General features: G+C 44.2%; 1 protein-coding gene across 1 annotated transcript; it reads left to right on the top strand.

Annotated features, from left to right (window-relative positions):
* The first annotated feature begins 5963 nt into the window (after nt 1-5963).
* On the top strand, nt 5964-16208 carry LOC6542672 (protein Wnt-6). The gene is made up of 4 exons (XM_001970108.3): nt 5964-6025; nt 13664-13887; nt 14860-15380; nt 15475-16208. Exons 1-4 carry the CDS (start codon nt 5964-5966, stop codon nt 15934-15936), a joined length of 1269 nt encoding a protein of 422 aa, XP_001970144.2. The 3' UTR covers nt 15937-16208.
* Nucleotides 16209-17867: the final 1659 nt, after the last annotated feature.

The raw sequence follows: 17867 nt of genomic DNA on the forward strand, positions 1-17867 counted from the left end.
GGTGGGGCGATAGTGGCTTAATTTATGTCGGCCAGTAAAAATCATGTTGAAATCCATTTTCATAGAGTCTGAACTTGAGAACCGAGTGGCGGAATGTCTGCAGTGAGTGAACAGCTGACAAAATGGGCATAAATCTCTTTTAGTACTCGGCCGCTGCTGATGCTGACTGTCCGTTTCAACACGCCTGTCCCACACAGATACTCGAATGCCGACAGACTCAGATACTCGGATGGCCAGATACCCAGATACTCAGATACTTGGATACTCGGATACTTCTTCGGGGGCTGGCTAGTAAATCAACTGAATCGCTCGTAAAAAGCCAAGCAGTTGACTCGAAATATATTATTTTTGTGGCTCTTCTCGAGGCTTTGTGTGTGGATTTTTAATTGTTTAAGCAACAATGGGTGGTAAAAATGGTAAATAAATAATAATAAAAGCTCAAAATAATTTATAAACTAAATCTGTTTGCTGTCGCTTTTGTTTTTGGCTCTTATACATTTTGCGGTTTCTTTTATATGTTGAACGGGGAGAATCATTTCCTGTGGCCGCGCACTCAGCACTTTCTACGTTAATTACGACTAAAACCGAAAACTAAAGCAAGAAAAAATCCAATTAAATTAATAAAATTTTATGATCGCCGTGTGTCGGCGCACATAATAAAAACAATTGAATTATGAAGAGAACATTGCGTAAAAATGAATTCGAGGCAGAGTATTAACATTTTTCTCTGTTTGTTTCTCGTTATTGCTGTTGTTGTGGGGCTACTTTGTTGTTCCGATTTTATGCGTTTTTAATTACAAGCCGAAAAACTCAGACACAGATACCTCAAGTGAGCCAGTTCGAGAGGAAAACGAGCACAGAGAAAAGAAGAGAGTGTTGAGATTGAGTTTTTTTTATATTTTTCGGTTTATCTCACGATATAATTAACAATGTGATATTGCATAATTGCAGATTTACATTCCGAATTTATAATGAGAATGGTCTTAATACTACAATGCTATCAAAAAAGCACACAGAGTGGTTACCACACTAGTATTTAACTGATATTAATATGCAATTTAATATTAAATTAGTTAGCATTTCTTTCGATTATTCCCAAATTGCCTTCCCTTAGCTTTATTAGAAATCAGCCCATCAAAAACCATTTTCGGTCAGTTCTCTGTTTATTTACCCTCGTCTTCAGTAGCCCGAGTTTTCATTGTAGTGCATCAAAGACCGCTCTAATTCCCCCAATGCCATTTTCCAATTACGTTAATAGCTCATAACACGACGTTTTTGTTTGTTGTTCTTCGCTTCGGACTCTTTAAAGCCGCTTTAGAGAGCTTTTGTGGCACAAATCGAGAACTGATTCTCCGAATCGCTCATTCGGCCGAACAATACCAAACAATCCGTGTAGCGCCCTCCCCCACGAAAATGTTTGGTTATCGGGAAGAGCTATATATACACAAAGTGATGTTTGTGGATCTGCTGTGGCATATTTTTCAGCTGACTTTGGGCTCGAGAGTAATTACGCCGGAGGGCACTTAAAAGAATCGTGGCTGCTGCTGAGGCAGCTTCTTTTTGCCGGGGGCCATAAAGTTTTTATGATCCCCATTGATAGTGCGAGAGAATTCAATGGCCAAGCGCCCTCTGGCCACCGCATTTTCCGCCCACTCTTTGATTTTCCAGCCAGATCGGATCAGGTGTACATCACCGATTTGACAGTTGATTCTGAGTGGTGATCGAAGCCAAATGCAGTTTTCGAGGGAGCAGGTCCCTCGGAAAGTCTTTGTCTCTGTGGATACTTTGGATTTGTTTATAGGATTTCTCATCCGTTTGGCACCCATTAGTCATAGCGGTGGAAGCATGTCTGACTATTCCTTTCTTTCCACATTTTATTAAAGGAGGCTACTTTTCAGCGGCATCGTCAGACATAAAGTTATTCCCCAGTGTGCACAGAAAAAAATGGAATAAATGGAATAAATCTAAACATCCCGATTTCACATCTTATAGCCAAACCCAATTATGGAGCTTATCATTCATCTTTAATTAGGATTTATGCACACTTATCTACACATTCTTTTGATAATTGCTTTTATCCGAAATGAAAAGCTTGAAGTAATTAGCAACACAGCCAAATAAGTTTCGGCCATAATTTCTCTCTGTGAGATTTTCACCTTTTGTTTATTTGTTGAATCAGCCCATCAAACTGGGAAAAAACACATCTCGAGTTGAACGTCAGTGCTGGTAATGTGTTAACACAGTCAGATAAGTACGGGCCACTAAATACTCCGCGTCTGAGACTTTAGCGCAAACATTTTGACAACTTGTGAACTTTAGACTGACAACCCGCCACTGCTCCTCTTCATCCAGTCTCCTCGGCTCCTGCTCGATACTACAACGTGGTGGTATCATAAGCCATAACCGCAAAACCCCCACTAACAATTAGGAAACAATCACAAAAGCTGCCGAAATCTTGGGATGCGCGAACAAAAATAAGTTTGAGGTATATAAACAGAAAGGCACCAAGCAGCTGAGGTATCATCGTGAGGGGCAGCTACATCAATATTACCAACGGCGATTAGCCCATATTTGATCAGAGCTACCAAGCTATGAATCTTTCCCGCAAAATCGAGATCATCAAGCTGGAAGCTGAAGACTGATGCCTTACATAAGCAACTCTTGATAGAACGGGAAAAGGCAAGAAATGATTTGTAAGACAATACTAATTCTAAAAACATAACTAACCGCTTTACTTATACTTCTGCTTACATCAATTTTTAAACAAAATAAACAAATTACTTTGTTAAACGTACAGATAAAGAGGAAACAAAACCCTGACGGTGAAGTGAAGCGAGACTTCCTCTCTTTGAGCTAGAAGAAACAAATGTGAATCATTTTTTATAAACAATTTAAAAGCTAAGAAAAGTATTCAAGGCATATATTATAAATATATGAAAATTTAGAGATACAAAATTAATATAAATTAATCACTCAGACAGCATAATTACTAAGGCGCGTCTTAAGTCAGTAGCACCAGATTAGGTCGCCATATAGAGGAGATCTGTGCCGACTGTTGACTGACTAGGCTTTTGGCTTCTGCTCCCGTTTCTGTTCTAGATGGCTTTTAGCTTCTTGCCAGCTCCAATGGCCATCAGCTGAGCTCTGTGAAATGTGTTTTTATGGTATTTGAAAATGATTAGCCGCCCAGATACGAAGACGAATCGCTATGACGCGAACGTGTCTGAGGATGGATGTGGATCTGATGGAGCTTATGCAAACTCTGTGGCTTGGTCGCGAGCTTTCCGAGTGAGTAGGACGGTGGTGGAGTTCAAAAGTGGCACAATTTTTATGATCATGCGACTGGGTTTGATGCTCATATCTGTGTGTGTTCCACCTCCCTTTTCTTGACCACCAGTTGATATTGTTTCTGGTTTTTATACTCTGTTTGCTGTTACCTGAGCTCGTGGCCTAGCCCAACAGCCGGAGAGCATGCCAAAGACCAAGTCGCTAACCTTTTTTATCATCCGAGATGTACACGAAAAAAAGATGACAAGTTTGTCGCGTGTAAACAATTCGCGGCGGCCAAAACAGAGCGCGGGTGGAGGAGCCATTTCAGGGGGCTGAGTTCCCGGCGGAGGAGGGTTCAAAGGTACGGGCTGGATGGCAGAGCAGTGTCACAGCAACGGAAATCAAGAGGAAAGATGTCGGGCTGAGTCGGTGACCGTAGCCGAGTCAAAGAGCCAACAGTGAGTGGGAAAAGCAGGTTCCAATGGTGGAGGAGTGGTTAAAACTGATCGGCATAATATAATATTGCAATGCTATTTATCACTACGTTGTTACAGTTCAGTAAGAGCCCAATGTTACTAAAGTCAGAGAGGAAGCAGAAATGCTTTTAGTTCTTGTTTTTCTAAATCTGCTCCTTTAATATAAATACTTTACGTCACGTTCTCTTTTCTTTCAAATGTAATATTAGGTATGTTTCATAACAGTACTTTCACTCAGTTTGCTTACAAATGGCAAGCACTGTAGAAGCGCCGTCAAAAAATAAAGCACATCCAACACAATCTACAGATACATTAGAAAATATCTCAAAAATCAACACAAAACTACGGGCGGTGGCGTCGCAGCCAACTGAGACGTCAACAGCGCTGGCGACGTTGCACAGTGGGCTAGATCAGGTTTTCATGGTCATGAGCTTGAACAATAAAAACTTCACGGCAGGCTTACGTACTGGAGAACTTCTGCATGAACGCACTTGAACCGGATAATGAAAGCAAAAAAATATTAAAATATTTATGATTGGGCTGTATACAAATTTAGCGCTGATAAGCAGTTTTATATGCTAAAAGTCCCTTTTTAATATTGATCAGCAATATAATATATTCGATTGGAACATCAATATCACTAGTTACCTATAAAATTATGGAAGCAGTTACCATTCTAAAAGTATCAGCTACACACTTAGTTATTATATATGTTCTTACTAATGAGGCAACTTTTTGGACTTTTGAGCCGGAAAAGGTCAACGTGGCCCAGTGTGCGTTGGGGGTACTGAACAGAACGCCACAGATTTTGAGCGCTCGGATCGCGCATGAGTGAAATAAATTTTCACGCTTCCAAACAGAGCGTCAGCAGAGCAGCTGAAGTGGGAAGAGACTTTTCGACGGCGACGTATCACAATCAGAAACGATCCGACAACCGACCGACAACCGCCGTCCATTCATAGAGTGACTTATATTTTTTGTGGGGTCGCAAGATCTCTCCGATCCGATCCGATCCCATCCCATCCCATCCCAGCCCATACGATCCGATCCGATCCGTTCCGTTTGGATCCGATCCGATCCGATCCGCAACCGATCCGCAGAATCAGTCAAGAGTCCGGGCCCGATCGGTATTCGTTACAATTCGCGAGTGAGTTTTTCGCGAGCGCGGAGGAGGTGGAAAATCCCACGGTTGTTACGCGTTTACGTTCTCGAAATGATCGGCTAGCGATCCGCCAGATCAGAGCCATATGAACGGTCAGCGCGAGTGTTCCGATCGCGAGAAGAATTCTCCTCGACTCGTCTCGATGTTGGCAACATGGGAAAAACGGGCGCAAAGGATGCGCCACAACTTCTGCGGAGATCGAAATTAACGAAAACATAACTGAGGAGCAAAAAGGAAGATCCAGCCAAAAGGCTTGCGAATATAAAAAGCAAAATAAAAAGTGCGAACAAAAGCAGAGTCGCGCGACTTGGGTCTTCGGCCTGGGATTCTGATTAAAGCGCGCGTTTAATTTCATTTTTTACGCTACTCCCTGGTCGTCCTGCATCCCGCCATATACCGACCAAATCCCCATATCGTGGGGCCAAAAAAATAAAACACAATTCCCCAGTTGGACTCCACCCTTGGCCAGGCTTTTGATTCGCTGTTCAACTTTTTGGCCTGGGACTTTTTGTTTGCTTCGTTCGCTGGACCGCGAAACCCGGCCGACAACTCCTTGCCAATATTCCTTTTGGCCTTTTGGCTCAGTACGCCGGCAGCTTTCTCCGTGTGTGTACGCAGCCCCAGTCGCAGACAGCAGCGAAAACAAAAAGTGAAAGATCGGGAAGATCCAGATCCGCCAGATCCGCCAGATCCACCAGATCCGCCAGATCCGCCAGATCACCTCGGATCAGATCGGTGATCATGTCGCCCGGTATTCCGCCACAAACCGCCAACTTCCCCCTGATGAAGTACACACATAAAAATATCCACTCAGCTCGAGCCGCTTGATTAATTCGCACACGTCAACGGTATTCAAATAAGCATCTCGTGTACTCATCGTGGCCGCAATAAAAACGGCGTTAACTTTTACTACCTGCCAAAAAATACAGCAAAAATACAACATTATATACATATATGCGCATATACAGCACTCACTCACTAAACAAAGTAAATTAAAACAGCTCAACGGGCCAGAATTTGGTTTGTTGCCGCTGCATTTGGCGGCTTCAATCGATATGCGTTTGCTCATGGTAATTGCAATTTTAATATTCGCAATGCCAATGACTGGATTCGGCTGGTAAGTGGCATTTAAATACCTATTATCCGTTCACAGATACTTAAAAGTCGATACAAGTGATTAGTGGGAAATAATGCAATTGTTAAATGTTTCCAAATACATTCAACATGTTAATCGCTTAAATTATACGCACTCACGCGTTTTATGGACTGTTAAGTAAATAAAGTTGCTCTAAACATATAAAGTACACGATTTCTTGAATATTAAAATTAAGCTAAAAATTAACAAATATTTGTTCTCTATTATTATTTAATTTTGTAACGATGCCACCCGAATATCCTCAAAAAGAAAAGATAGTATCTAATTTTAGTCATCTCGCTTAGTCGTAGGCACCTCAGCTAACAAAGTCGCTCAACATGCAATTTATGTTCCGTTTCAATGCCAAAAAACCCATTACCACCCTCTCGAAGGCCTTTTGGCCACAGAGCATCTGTGTTCACGTCAAATCGCATCAATTTACGAGATAGACGCAACGAGATTGGCGCAACCGCTTCCGGTTGGGGAGACAGCAAATAAAAAAGTGCATGCCCCAAAATAAATGCGTTCTAAATGCAAATGCAAATGCAAGTCCAAATCAGAGCCAATCGAGCGTGGCGACCGACTCGGCGGACCTTCAGAATGTGACGTTTGATTTAGATTTAATTACATGGCAACTTTTCTACTCTCCCTCTTAGTTTTTGTGGCCAAAATAAATAGCAAGCGCGTAGAGGCGGATGAAGCCAAAAAGCCAAAAAGCCAAAGAGCCAAATGACACTTGGAGCAATTTATGCGCGAAATTACAGGCGAAAGGCGTCCAACGAGATGAATAAATAAATAAACAAACCGCGGAGGACAGACATCAAATAGAAAGAAAAATGGTGACGGGCAGGCAGGGGCTTCCTTCTAACACACAAGTTATGCACTTTGCCAAAATATTTGCCAGCAAAGTGGCATCAATGAATTTGTCCCAAGAGGTCTGCTCCTACATTTTATACATGCTCGTCCATATTTATGCGCCCAAAGGTAGAAATATTGCGGCTGTCAACGGCGTCGAAAGCTTCAATCTGGCAGGGATGCAGTGTGGCCAAAAGGGGGCGGCGTGGGCGTCGCGTGGCGTAGACTGCATGACGATTACGTGGCTGCAGCCTCTACATATATACTTTTTATTTTCTTTATTTAATTTGAGTTCTGTGCAACTGGGCGCGTCAGCAAACGAAGGTGGACACCTGCGAAATTGCAGGCAGGCGGGGTGCAAAGTGGCTGGGTGCTTCCAAGCTGCAGCCAATGCAATTTCCCCTTTTTCACCATAAATTAATTAAATAATTAAAGCTCAAGTTCAGCGCTGTCAGTTCTTTCGCCGCCTTTTGATGTCGAACGCTGAACGCTGAACGAGATGTGAGTGTGCGTCCATGTGATCTCGTACCACCGAATGTTGCACAGAGAATAAAAACGAAACCTTTGGCTGTGCCACTTGCTACGCTCCATCTGCGCCGCTCAAGGGCGCATTTCTTTACAATTCTTTAAATTTCTTTAGAAATTTATCCTATCCTATTTCAAACTCCAGAAAAATGGCACATTTATGAAGAAGAATGTAGCTTAATCTATATCACTAAAGCCAACCCCCTCAAAAAGATCAAAGGCAAAATTTAACGCAAATGTGGGCAATAATACTCCACTCTTACATATCCCCCATATAAGAGCCGCAAAATAGAAGTACAATTTTAATAAAATCTGCCCGATCCATCAGCTACTTAAACGCACAAAACCGATCGATGGGTTTACAATAAGCGATCAAGTGCGGATCTGCGCAATTGCATTTTGCAATGGGTCCGGAAATAGCGAAAATGAGGCATTTGGGGGGCTTACAGCCCCACAAAATCGTATCTCATTTTGTTTGTGTGCATTTGGCGAAACTCGCAGGCGAAGTGCACTAAATCAAACGGTCGTTGTGTGAGCGATTGAGATCATAATCGATGGGCCAGAGATGGGCAAAGACGAATGTGGATCGTACTCGCAGTGTGGGTAGATGTTCCGTTAAATGAATGGAAATTCCAGGCAGCAGAGGGGCAGCCAATTACAGAGGAACTTACATCGAATTGCCGTTGATCGGTCAGAAATTTAGCGCTGATGTGTCTGGCTGATTTAATTAAAAGCGGCGCGCGAGACGTTGATGAAAATCTCGCGAATTGCGAGATCTGCTGCAGTTTGATTTTCCACCCAGAAACCCTAAATGAGCTCATATCCGTTGGAAAATCATTTGACATTTGCCGGCGACTTCCTGCTTCTCATTCAATTTACAGCACACAATTTCATTCATCGAAAATCCGTTCAGTCAATGCCCCTCCTCTGCTGAGTTTCCTACTATTTTTTTTTCGGCTCTCGCCGCATGTGAAATGGTAATTAATGCCAGGCGTGGCATTAATGGGTTAAGGCAACCAGGGGGTGGTGGGTGGCCAGTGGCCAGTGGCCCAGTGGCCACTTAGTCTCAAGCTGTGCTGGCTCCACAGTCGGTGGTTGCATCAACAACATTGCGCATACGCCGCGTGCACCACGAGATCATCTCTGCCGCGAATTTGGCACACTTCATGAGCCAGCAGCAACAAGCACCCGCAACAAAATGCAAAAACAACACAATAATTATGTTCAACTAACGAGCGGACAAAAGTCGGCCAATTGCCAAAATCCAATGCAGATGAGTTGATTATGAGCAGCAGAACAGCGTCTCTGACACAATTCGCTCGACATGAACGAGAGTACCGCGGTCCCGTGTCTCTAGAGAAAGTTTCACGTTCAAGTTTCTTTCCCCAGCCTGAAGCCCCAAAAGTAGCTAGTTACCGCGCACTAGATCGCTGCAAATCTCTTGGTCAAGAGTCATGCCATTTGTTTATTTTGTTAATTTGTCGCTTTCCCCCTGTTACATTGACGAATGTGTCTGTCTTCGGATTGTCTGCCAGATGCATCATAATTAAATCGGATGACGAACCAAAGAACGCGGACAGACATGGGTCAAGTTGGAGGACGGTGTGGCCCATGAACAGGTAGAGGGCTTGGCCATGATGTCTGTCAAGCGGCCTGTGCTCCTCGTCATCTCGAAGGGAGGATGATGCGCTGGGACCGGCGGTTTAAGAAAGTACGGAAGCTGATTAATGGATTCACGAAAAATACATACAAATTAAGGAGCATTCCCGAGACACTATGCATTCGTTTAAGTATTCTATTTAGCTTGCAATTTCCACATCATAACAAAATACTTTTTGATCTCTAATGGCGCTGGCATCCTAAGCTTCATGGCCGGAATCCTTGTCCATCGCCCGGTGCCCAATTCCTCTTTCCCACAACCTCAATCAGCGTGATTAAGCACAGTTTAGACATCCTTGACATGAACATGACCATGTCCGTGCGCCGATGATCGTTCCCTGGGCCCAGCTACGCCTATTTGAGCCGTAATTAAGTTAAACGTTGTCGCAATTTGCGCACCTCAAAGTCACCAAGCCCAGAGATTGATGTCGCTTTGTTGGCCCAGAGAGTTAAGCCGGGCTAAGGCACTTAGGGCTAAAGTTGAAGTCGTGCCCTGCCCACTGGAACCGAAGGAGGCTTGTTAAAGGAATGACATTGCCTGGCATCGCAGAAGACACTCATAGTAAATATGCCTGAATTATTAGCCAGCGTTTTTGTTGCGCCAATTGGACATGGACATGTCTGGGAAACAGTAAGAAAGGCTAGCTTTTCGGATCCGGGCACTAACTGAAAATGGGCTTAAAACCTATAAGGGTGAAGTGTATTAGTTTAAATCAAGGCGAATTTGTACGTGTTCCTGGCATAAGAATGGCCCTAATATCATTTCTGCTTACTCAAGCTTGGCACACGATTCACATGCAAATTAGTGATAATTAAGATGCTTATCTCTTAGAACGAATTAGAGGATATGTCGGGTGCCCAGGCAAGTAAACATGTTAATATGCTAATTGTCAAATGACAAACATCACCATACCCTCCTTCCCCAAAAAGGTGCCAAAAATGGTGCCCACACACGATGCCGCACCCACCGGTTCAGATCGGTGGCCAGCTCCCAGACATGTCAACACCTTTTCGGTGTTTCTAATTCATTTTCCCGACTTTTGTCAGTAGCTGCGGCTCCGGGGAACCTAATCGATTGTCAATGCTGCCGCCCACATCAAACGCTTCCCCTGGAAATTCGTATGCACAAGAGATCAGCACTTGCGCCGAGGCATTCTGTAGGCAAATATTTGAGCGCGTAAATGAAACTGACCAGCCACAACAGCACTTCAGTTGGCCAAGGCGAAAATCCAACGGACCAGCTCAGAGGCGGTCAGCACGAGCAGCCAGAAAAGTCAGCAGGCCAGAAAATAAAATCCAGAGAGCCGGCCAGCCGACCAGCCGACCAATCCAATGGCCATTCATTCACTTGTCAACGCTTTGTTTAAATACTTTGCCACTCGCATGTTGACAAGTGGTTTAAGTCGTTGATTTGTTTGCACTGAGCCCCGAGAAGAGGGGCTGTCGGGGGGAAAGCCGAGGATAGCTGCAACCTGACTCACAAAAATGAGTCAATCAAACAGTTCTACTTATTCATATAGGGATTTCAGATAGCGAGATATAAGAACTTCATGAGGTCGACTTCAATCGGGTTAAGTGCCCAACGGTGGGTTCTACAAACTTGTATTTATATATAACCTTTACTAATTCTACATTGGAAAATATATTTGTTTATTATTATTTTTTAAGGTTAATACCAGTAATAAGACTATAAAAGCAACGTTAAGTATTATGATTTGTGCTAAGCTACTTGTGCATGTAAAGGGAACTACAATAGGAATGTTACTGAATTTTAGTTGCTAAATCCTACTTTTCCTTTCTAGATATAAATGTCCCGCATATCCTGGATAAATATGCATGCTTAAACTAAAATTCCCGCATTCCGGGCAAGTCGCGAATAGTGGGGCAACTTTTGTCCCCTCGTTTGCAGTAGCTGCAAGTGCACGGGGTATGGGATGGTATGGGAAATTTCAACCACTTGTCTGTTTGAGACTACCAAACCAAACCGGGCACTTTGATCAATGCCAAAGCACCCAAGGAGAGAGAAAGGCAGATACAAAGGAAAAGAGAGGGAAAGGAATCACTGAAAGTCCATTGAGGCCTATAACGACACCCATACCAGGCAAACAAACGCACACAGATACTGGGCGCAAAATAAAGATACGTTTCCAAGTGTTGCTTTACTGGATGGGATGGAATGGGATGGGATCCCAGTGATGGGATGGGATGTGGTGGTGAGGTATCTTATGGGGAATGGGATGGATGGGATCGGATCAGATCGGTGGAGGGACCTGAGAGACCTGAAGTTGTGCTGGCTCCTTTTCATGTTCGCCGACAACTTCGCTGCCGACTTCGCTGGCAAGTAAACTTCAGTTCAACTTCAAAAACCAAAAAGTGTCGAACGATCGGTTGCTCCACTCTCTGTGCGGCTATTTTCCGCTTAACAAAAATCTCCTTTTTTTGTGTTGCGTTGCTATGCTTCGAGTTGCTATTTGTGTTCGGTGGTGGTGGCAACTTGTGTGGTTGAAAGGTGTTTGAGTTCTTTAGATCTCTCCAGTCATCAACGCAACGCAGCCAAGACGTCATCATCATCAAAGCAGCAACATTTAGAGTAGCAGCAGCAACATCTAGATTCCCAACAGCAATAGCAATAGGAATAGCAATAGCAACATCTCGATCGGAGATGGAGATGGAGATGGAGATGAAGATGATCATTGTGATTTGAACTTCAATTGTTTCTGCTTTGTTTACCAGCGCGTCTATCATTTGAAGTTTGTTTTTGGCGGTCGAGAGGCGGTTGTGATTGTTTTTGTTGCCTTTGGAGTTAATATTTTCGTTAAGTACTTGTGCGTGCGTGTGTCTGCTCCATTTGTTTTTCGGATTTTTTTCATTTTGTAGCTATTAAGTTGTCATAATCTCGTCGAGTGTTTTCATTTTTTGTGGCATTGCCACAGGGAGCTGCACTGCACTGCAACAGCCAGGTGGCAAAAGCAACCCAGGTGGGCATCGATAATGGGAATCTGAAGCGGTTCAAGTGGTTTATCTACTTGCTCCGAGAAAATTGGGGGCACCAGAACTGGGTTATCTGATATGCGGGAATGCCGAGAATGTTTCTGTATTTGGTGTTTCTAAAGGATCATTGAAATCAGCTAGAGCAATTTGCTGATATAAAATTAATTTGAACTCTAAGTCTTCTATTGAAATTAACGATTTGGTTTTAGAAAATATCACTCGGATATTGCTGTGTAGCACTGCTTACTGTAGCACAGAAGTCTAGTAAAATTGGTAGTATATGTCTGAGACAACAAATCAGATCCACATATCATCCGCTAATTGGCGTATTTGTCGGCTAAGCCACTACACTTATGAGTCTGGCGCCATCCAATGCGTAAACCGCTCCGCACACAAGTTCATTAAAAATAGTTTTATTTATTTATTTGTACTGCTTAGCCGAAATTGTCTGCGCCAAAACTGCAGAGCAAAAATACATACTTCCAAAAGATGAACTCAATTTTAGCGCGCTTTTTCTGCGCATTTTTTCGCCGTCCAATGCTGCGTATACGTAATGGCGACGATAAAGAGGTCCTCAGGCAATGTTTATTATCACAAAGCCGATGCGTAGGCAGAAGTCAATCAATAAAAGTTTCGCAAATACTTGCTCCCACCCACTACAATTTAGCCAATTTTTTTGCAATAGATGCAATTTTCGTTTTCATTTTGAATGCCATTTGCCGGCTGGTTCTGGGGCGTTAAAGTTTAATTTAGGTGGAAAATTAATAATTACCCAACAATGTGGGTGCAGTGAGCACACATCGATATGCACGTATAGCCGTGTGTATACCTATTCATTCCGAAGTATATATTCACTTCGAGATCGACTTCTCGGGTATGTGTCAGCATTCAGAAGCGGCCACTGGAAATTGTTTCTGCGGGCACTAGTGCTCGCCTTTTGGCGCTGATTTATGTTTTTCCATTTCAGATTTATGGCTTTTTAATAGCTCAATCGCTCGGCTCTTCGCTTTTTTCACATTGCACATTCGCGTGAAATTTGCTCTGCCTGTTCCTGAACTTTGCGCCGTTTTCCATTTGTTTGGAAAGTGTTTCAGATGGTTTATGCTCTGCCCGGTTTGCGATCCCCGGGTAAATAGGGCCTGCTGCGGCTACATTTGCTCAGCCCTCCAGCGCCGATTGATCATCTATTGCTTCCAGCAAATCGCGATTGCCATGCTTAGAGCCATAAAATTGGGGGAACTCTCAACTGAGTCAGTCTAGAAATGCAAGAAACCACTGCCAGCCACGGCGAACTTCAAATGCGAGCTACGCGCAGATTATTCATCGATGCGATGACAAAGTGCTTGGTCTGATAAATGCCTGCGGGACAAACCCTTCGGGGAAAACAAAAAGTTGGTCATAGATAATCGAATTTGGGTGCGCCCTGGTGGGGAGCTATGGGAAACAATAATATGGGTCTCTGAAAGGGATTAGTCAGAGCGGAATAAGGCAGAACGGAACAATGTCAATTTGGCCTAAAGCTGATGCAGCACTACTTATTCAACATTCTCGTTCTTTTTTGATATGCAAACCTATGTTTCCCCTTTTCAGGGCCGAGGGCACCAACATCCTTCTCGATCCAAATCTAATGTGCAAAAAGACACGTCGTCTGCGCGGCAAGTTGGCCGAAATCTGCCGCCACGATTCGGCCCTGCTCAAAGAGATCATCATCAATGGCATCAACCTGGGCTTCCGCGAATGCGAGTTTCAGTTCCGCAACCGGCGGTGGAACTGCACCGTTCTGCGCAAGAGCATGAGGAAAATCTTAATGCGCGGTAAGTAGTTTCCAAACTAGTTTCGGTGCAGGGGGATGCGGATGGCCCTAGCTTATTATGCAGTGCAAACGGGCAGGCTGTCAACACTCTGCGAGTGAGTCACGGGGGGAAACCAGGTGGAGTTGGCTGCCTAATTACAACTCATCGCTGCACGCCCCGACTTTATGGTACCTCTTTTCGGGTTGTCATGGACAAGGCCTTGCAGACCGCACCATCCATCAAGTTGCATAATAAAAATGCAGCGACCCGCGCTGATGAATAGCGCCTGAAATGAGCCCACAAAGCTGTCAATTTTAATAAATTATTGCACGGCAAGAAGGCGACCAGGAGGAGGAGGACTACTCCGCCGATCCCCGATCGCCGCACTTAATGACAACAATGCGCAAACAAAACACATACCAAACGGTGGGTATGTGCCATAAATTCCGTGGCCGTAACCACCGAAATTCTCCGCTGCTCGGATTAAAGCCTCGCCCTGTCAACCTGTCAGCGAAAATGAAAAATAAAATATTCGCGCAGCGGGCCCTCATGTAACACTCCATTTTAGGGTGGCTCAATACCATCACCTGTCGCGCTGTAAAAAGAACCAGCACTTAAACTTGCAGCGCATTACAAGCATTGCAAACTAAAATCGATTCGGATTTTGGTTGCGATTTCGCTTTTATTGAACGTGACTGCCAACACCTCGTGCGATTCGCGATTTGCGATTTGTGATTTGCATAGAGCAGCGATCGCCAATCGAACGAGCAATAAATCATTTTGTCGCCCAGGCTGACAAATTAAAATCAATCAGGCGACACGTGCTGACAGCGCTAATGATTGACGATTGATTGAGCACGCTTGGAATTGGCAGTCCTTGAGCAAAAAAGCGTATTTGCAAACAGAAAAGTTGTCATTTTAAGCAAAAATAGTAATGAAATGTTACAATATTGTAGCTATGATTAAGTACAAGGTGTCCTTACCATTTTGCAGATTCCCGAGAGACGGGCTTCGTGAACGCGATCACAGCCGCCGGAGTGACCTACGCCGTGACGAAGGCCTGCACGATGGGCCAGCTGGTGGAGTGCTCCTGCGACAAGGCGCACATGCGCAGGAACGGCGGCCAGCCCCAGATGGTGACGGCGGCAACCGCAGAGGCGGCACTGGAGCGGCAGCAGCAGGCGGCGATGCTGCGGCAGCAGGCAACAGGTTCCCCGCAGGATGCACATCCCAGCCAGCGGATGGGCCACATGAGCAACGCCAGCACCATGACCGACATGGCTGCGTTGGAGCATCGAGGTGGGCGGAATCGCAGGCCCGGCGGCAGGCGGGGGCGCCGCAAGTTCTGGGACAACATCAAGTTCCCCGAGGGGCAGTGGGAGTGGGGCGGTTGCAGTGACAATGTGAACTTTGGCCTGCGGCACTCGCGCGTTTTCCTCGACGCCAAGCAAAGGCAGCGGCGCAGCGATCTGGGCACGCTAGTGAAGTTCCACAATAATAACGCAGGCCGATTGGTAAGTAACCCCAACCAATTATAGCACCTGTATAGTATATGTTATTAGTATAAATAGCCCTGAAAGTGAACCCCTAACCCCGGCATCCTTTCAGGCCATTCGCGATGCCATGCGGCTGGAGTGCAAGTGCCACGGGCTGTCCGGCTCCTGCACGGTGAAGACCTGCTGGCTGAAGATGCCTCCGTTCCGGGAAGTGGCGGGACGACTGCGGGAGCGGTACGACAGCGCCAGGAAGGTGACGCTGCGCAACGACGGGAACAGCTTCATGCCGGAGAGTCCGCACACGAGGCCGGCGAACAAGTACCAGCTGGTCTTCGCAGACGACTCTCCCGACTTTTGCACGCCCAACTCCAAGACGGGAGCGCTGGGAACCCAGGGCAGGGAGTGCAATGTGACCAGTGCCGGGACAGATCGGTGCGATCGCTTGTGCTGCAATCGAGGACACACCCGCCGGATTGTGGAGGAGCAAACCAACTGCAAGTGCGTCTTCAAGTGGTGCTGCGAGGTGACCTGCGAGAAGTGCCTGGAGCACCGGGCGGTGAATACCTGCCTCTGAGTGCCCGTCATTGTACTACTTGTATATGTATTACTTTCTTCGGTTTAGTCAGGAATAGAATTTTGAAAGCTTTCCATTTCGCGTGATAGAAAACACACACTTACAGAGAAAACGTTTTAAGTATTAACTAACAAGTAAACACGAGTATCTCTAATCTTTTAGCTAGTTGTAAATACGGAAAAAAATCACATAAACATGCCTACGTTATATCATTCATATGCAACTCATGTAAGCCTTGTAAATAGTCGCAATAAAAATGAAGGAAAAACTAAGCCCGACAACTAGTTCTTATTTTTAGATAATGGCAAATTTCAAATAGTTATAGCTACTTAACTTCACTGAGCCCATTCTGGATTACAACTCCATCCGCTTGTCATCCAATTAATTGCAAACAAATTGAATTTTAAGTAACCAGATTGTCTACAACAATGATATGCTAAACGGAAATGTATTTCAAATCGATTCGCCCATTGATTGAAATCTGCATAAATGATTAAACGTAAATTAATGAAGACAACACAACACAACAACACACAAATCGATTGAACAGACGGGCAGCGAAAACGAGTTCCCAGTTTCATTCAAGTGTATCTATCTATCTTTTGGGCATAGTCATTCCGTTGACTTTCCCATAAATTAACACAATTTTATTGTTGTCGACACGAGATAAAAATCTATAGAAATTTGCCTAAACAGCAAACAAAAGTTCGATGACAACGGAATACATGCAAAACGCATTTTGAACAGAATGAAAATTGATTTGCCCATTGTGCATAAATTACCATTCACAGACAGATCGATGGAGCGCCATCTATCTTTGGGTGCATAAATTAGGAAATCAAATCGATTTCGCTAAATGCATGTAATTAAATGAATATCATATTGTTCCATTATGGGAAACAGAAGCAAACAAACATGCATTTTAGATGTTGCTATCAGCAAACAAAATTCATTGGAATTTCGTATTGGGTGGTACAAAGTTTGTGATGAACGAGCTAAGCGATTTGTGAGTTTAACTAATTTAAATTGTGGGCTCATTTCATTTGACTGGGAATTAATATGCCAGGAATCACTTCTATGTCACTTTAGCACAAATCTTAATCACCCAGTATATTATTTTAGAAAGTAATACTAATATATGTAAAACCTATTCAGATAATGCACTAAATTGATCAAATAAATTAGGAATAAGTTCTCCGCTCAAAGAAGAACTCAAGCATCGGAGTAAGGAGCCCAGGGAATTATCCAAGGCACCAGACCGAATTCCGATCCATTTGCCTACTTGGAGCTGATTGTGGCTCTCTTATTTGGTTTATTATTTTGGGGATGCCGAGGAGACAAGCCCATGCCAGCGATAAGATACTCCCAAAGCCAGTAACATCAGCGGCAGCAGCTCTCCAAAAGCAACAACTAATTAACAATCGCATTCATTTTATTTATCGTACAAATGCAAACCGCTTGACTTCCAAAAAAAAAACAACAAAAAAAGGAGAAACAAAAGACGAAAACTGTATCTCCATGCATTTATAAAGCCTCGGCGATGTGGATACGGGATTGGGCTCCAGATTGGATTCGGATTGGGATTGGAATCTTCTTGGCCGCTGCTCTGACTTTGGTTCACTTGACTGAACAAAATGTACGCCGAGATATATGTGCCTTGGTATCGCATCTCTTCTCCTCCGCCTCGCGTTGTTTTTCCAGATTCCAGTGGCTTTATCTTGGGCGCGTTAATGAGATTTGCTTGTATCTGAAGCCATTCGGCAGATGCGTATCAGTGGATTTCAATTAATTGTGGCGACGCTTATTAGTCATCCATCTAACAAACTAAACACGCGGCTGGCGCTACCTCAATCTCAATTTCACTCCTGCTCCGTTCTTTTTCTCTAGAGTGCCATTGACCTCCAACTGACCTTGGCTGCTGTGGTTCAAGA

The sequence above is a fragment of the Drosophila erecta genome, unplaced genomic scaffold, assembly GCF_003286155.1.
Source record: "Drosophila erecta strain 14021-0224.00,06,07 unplaced genomic scaffold, DereRS2 tig00000055-arrow-pilon, whole genome shotgun sequence".
In the NCBI taxonomy this organism is placed as follows: Eukaryota; Metazoa; Arthropoda; class Insecta; order Diptera; family Drosophilidae; genus Drosophila; species Drosophila erecta.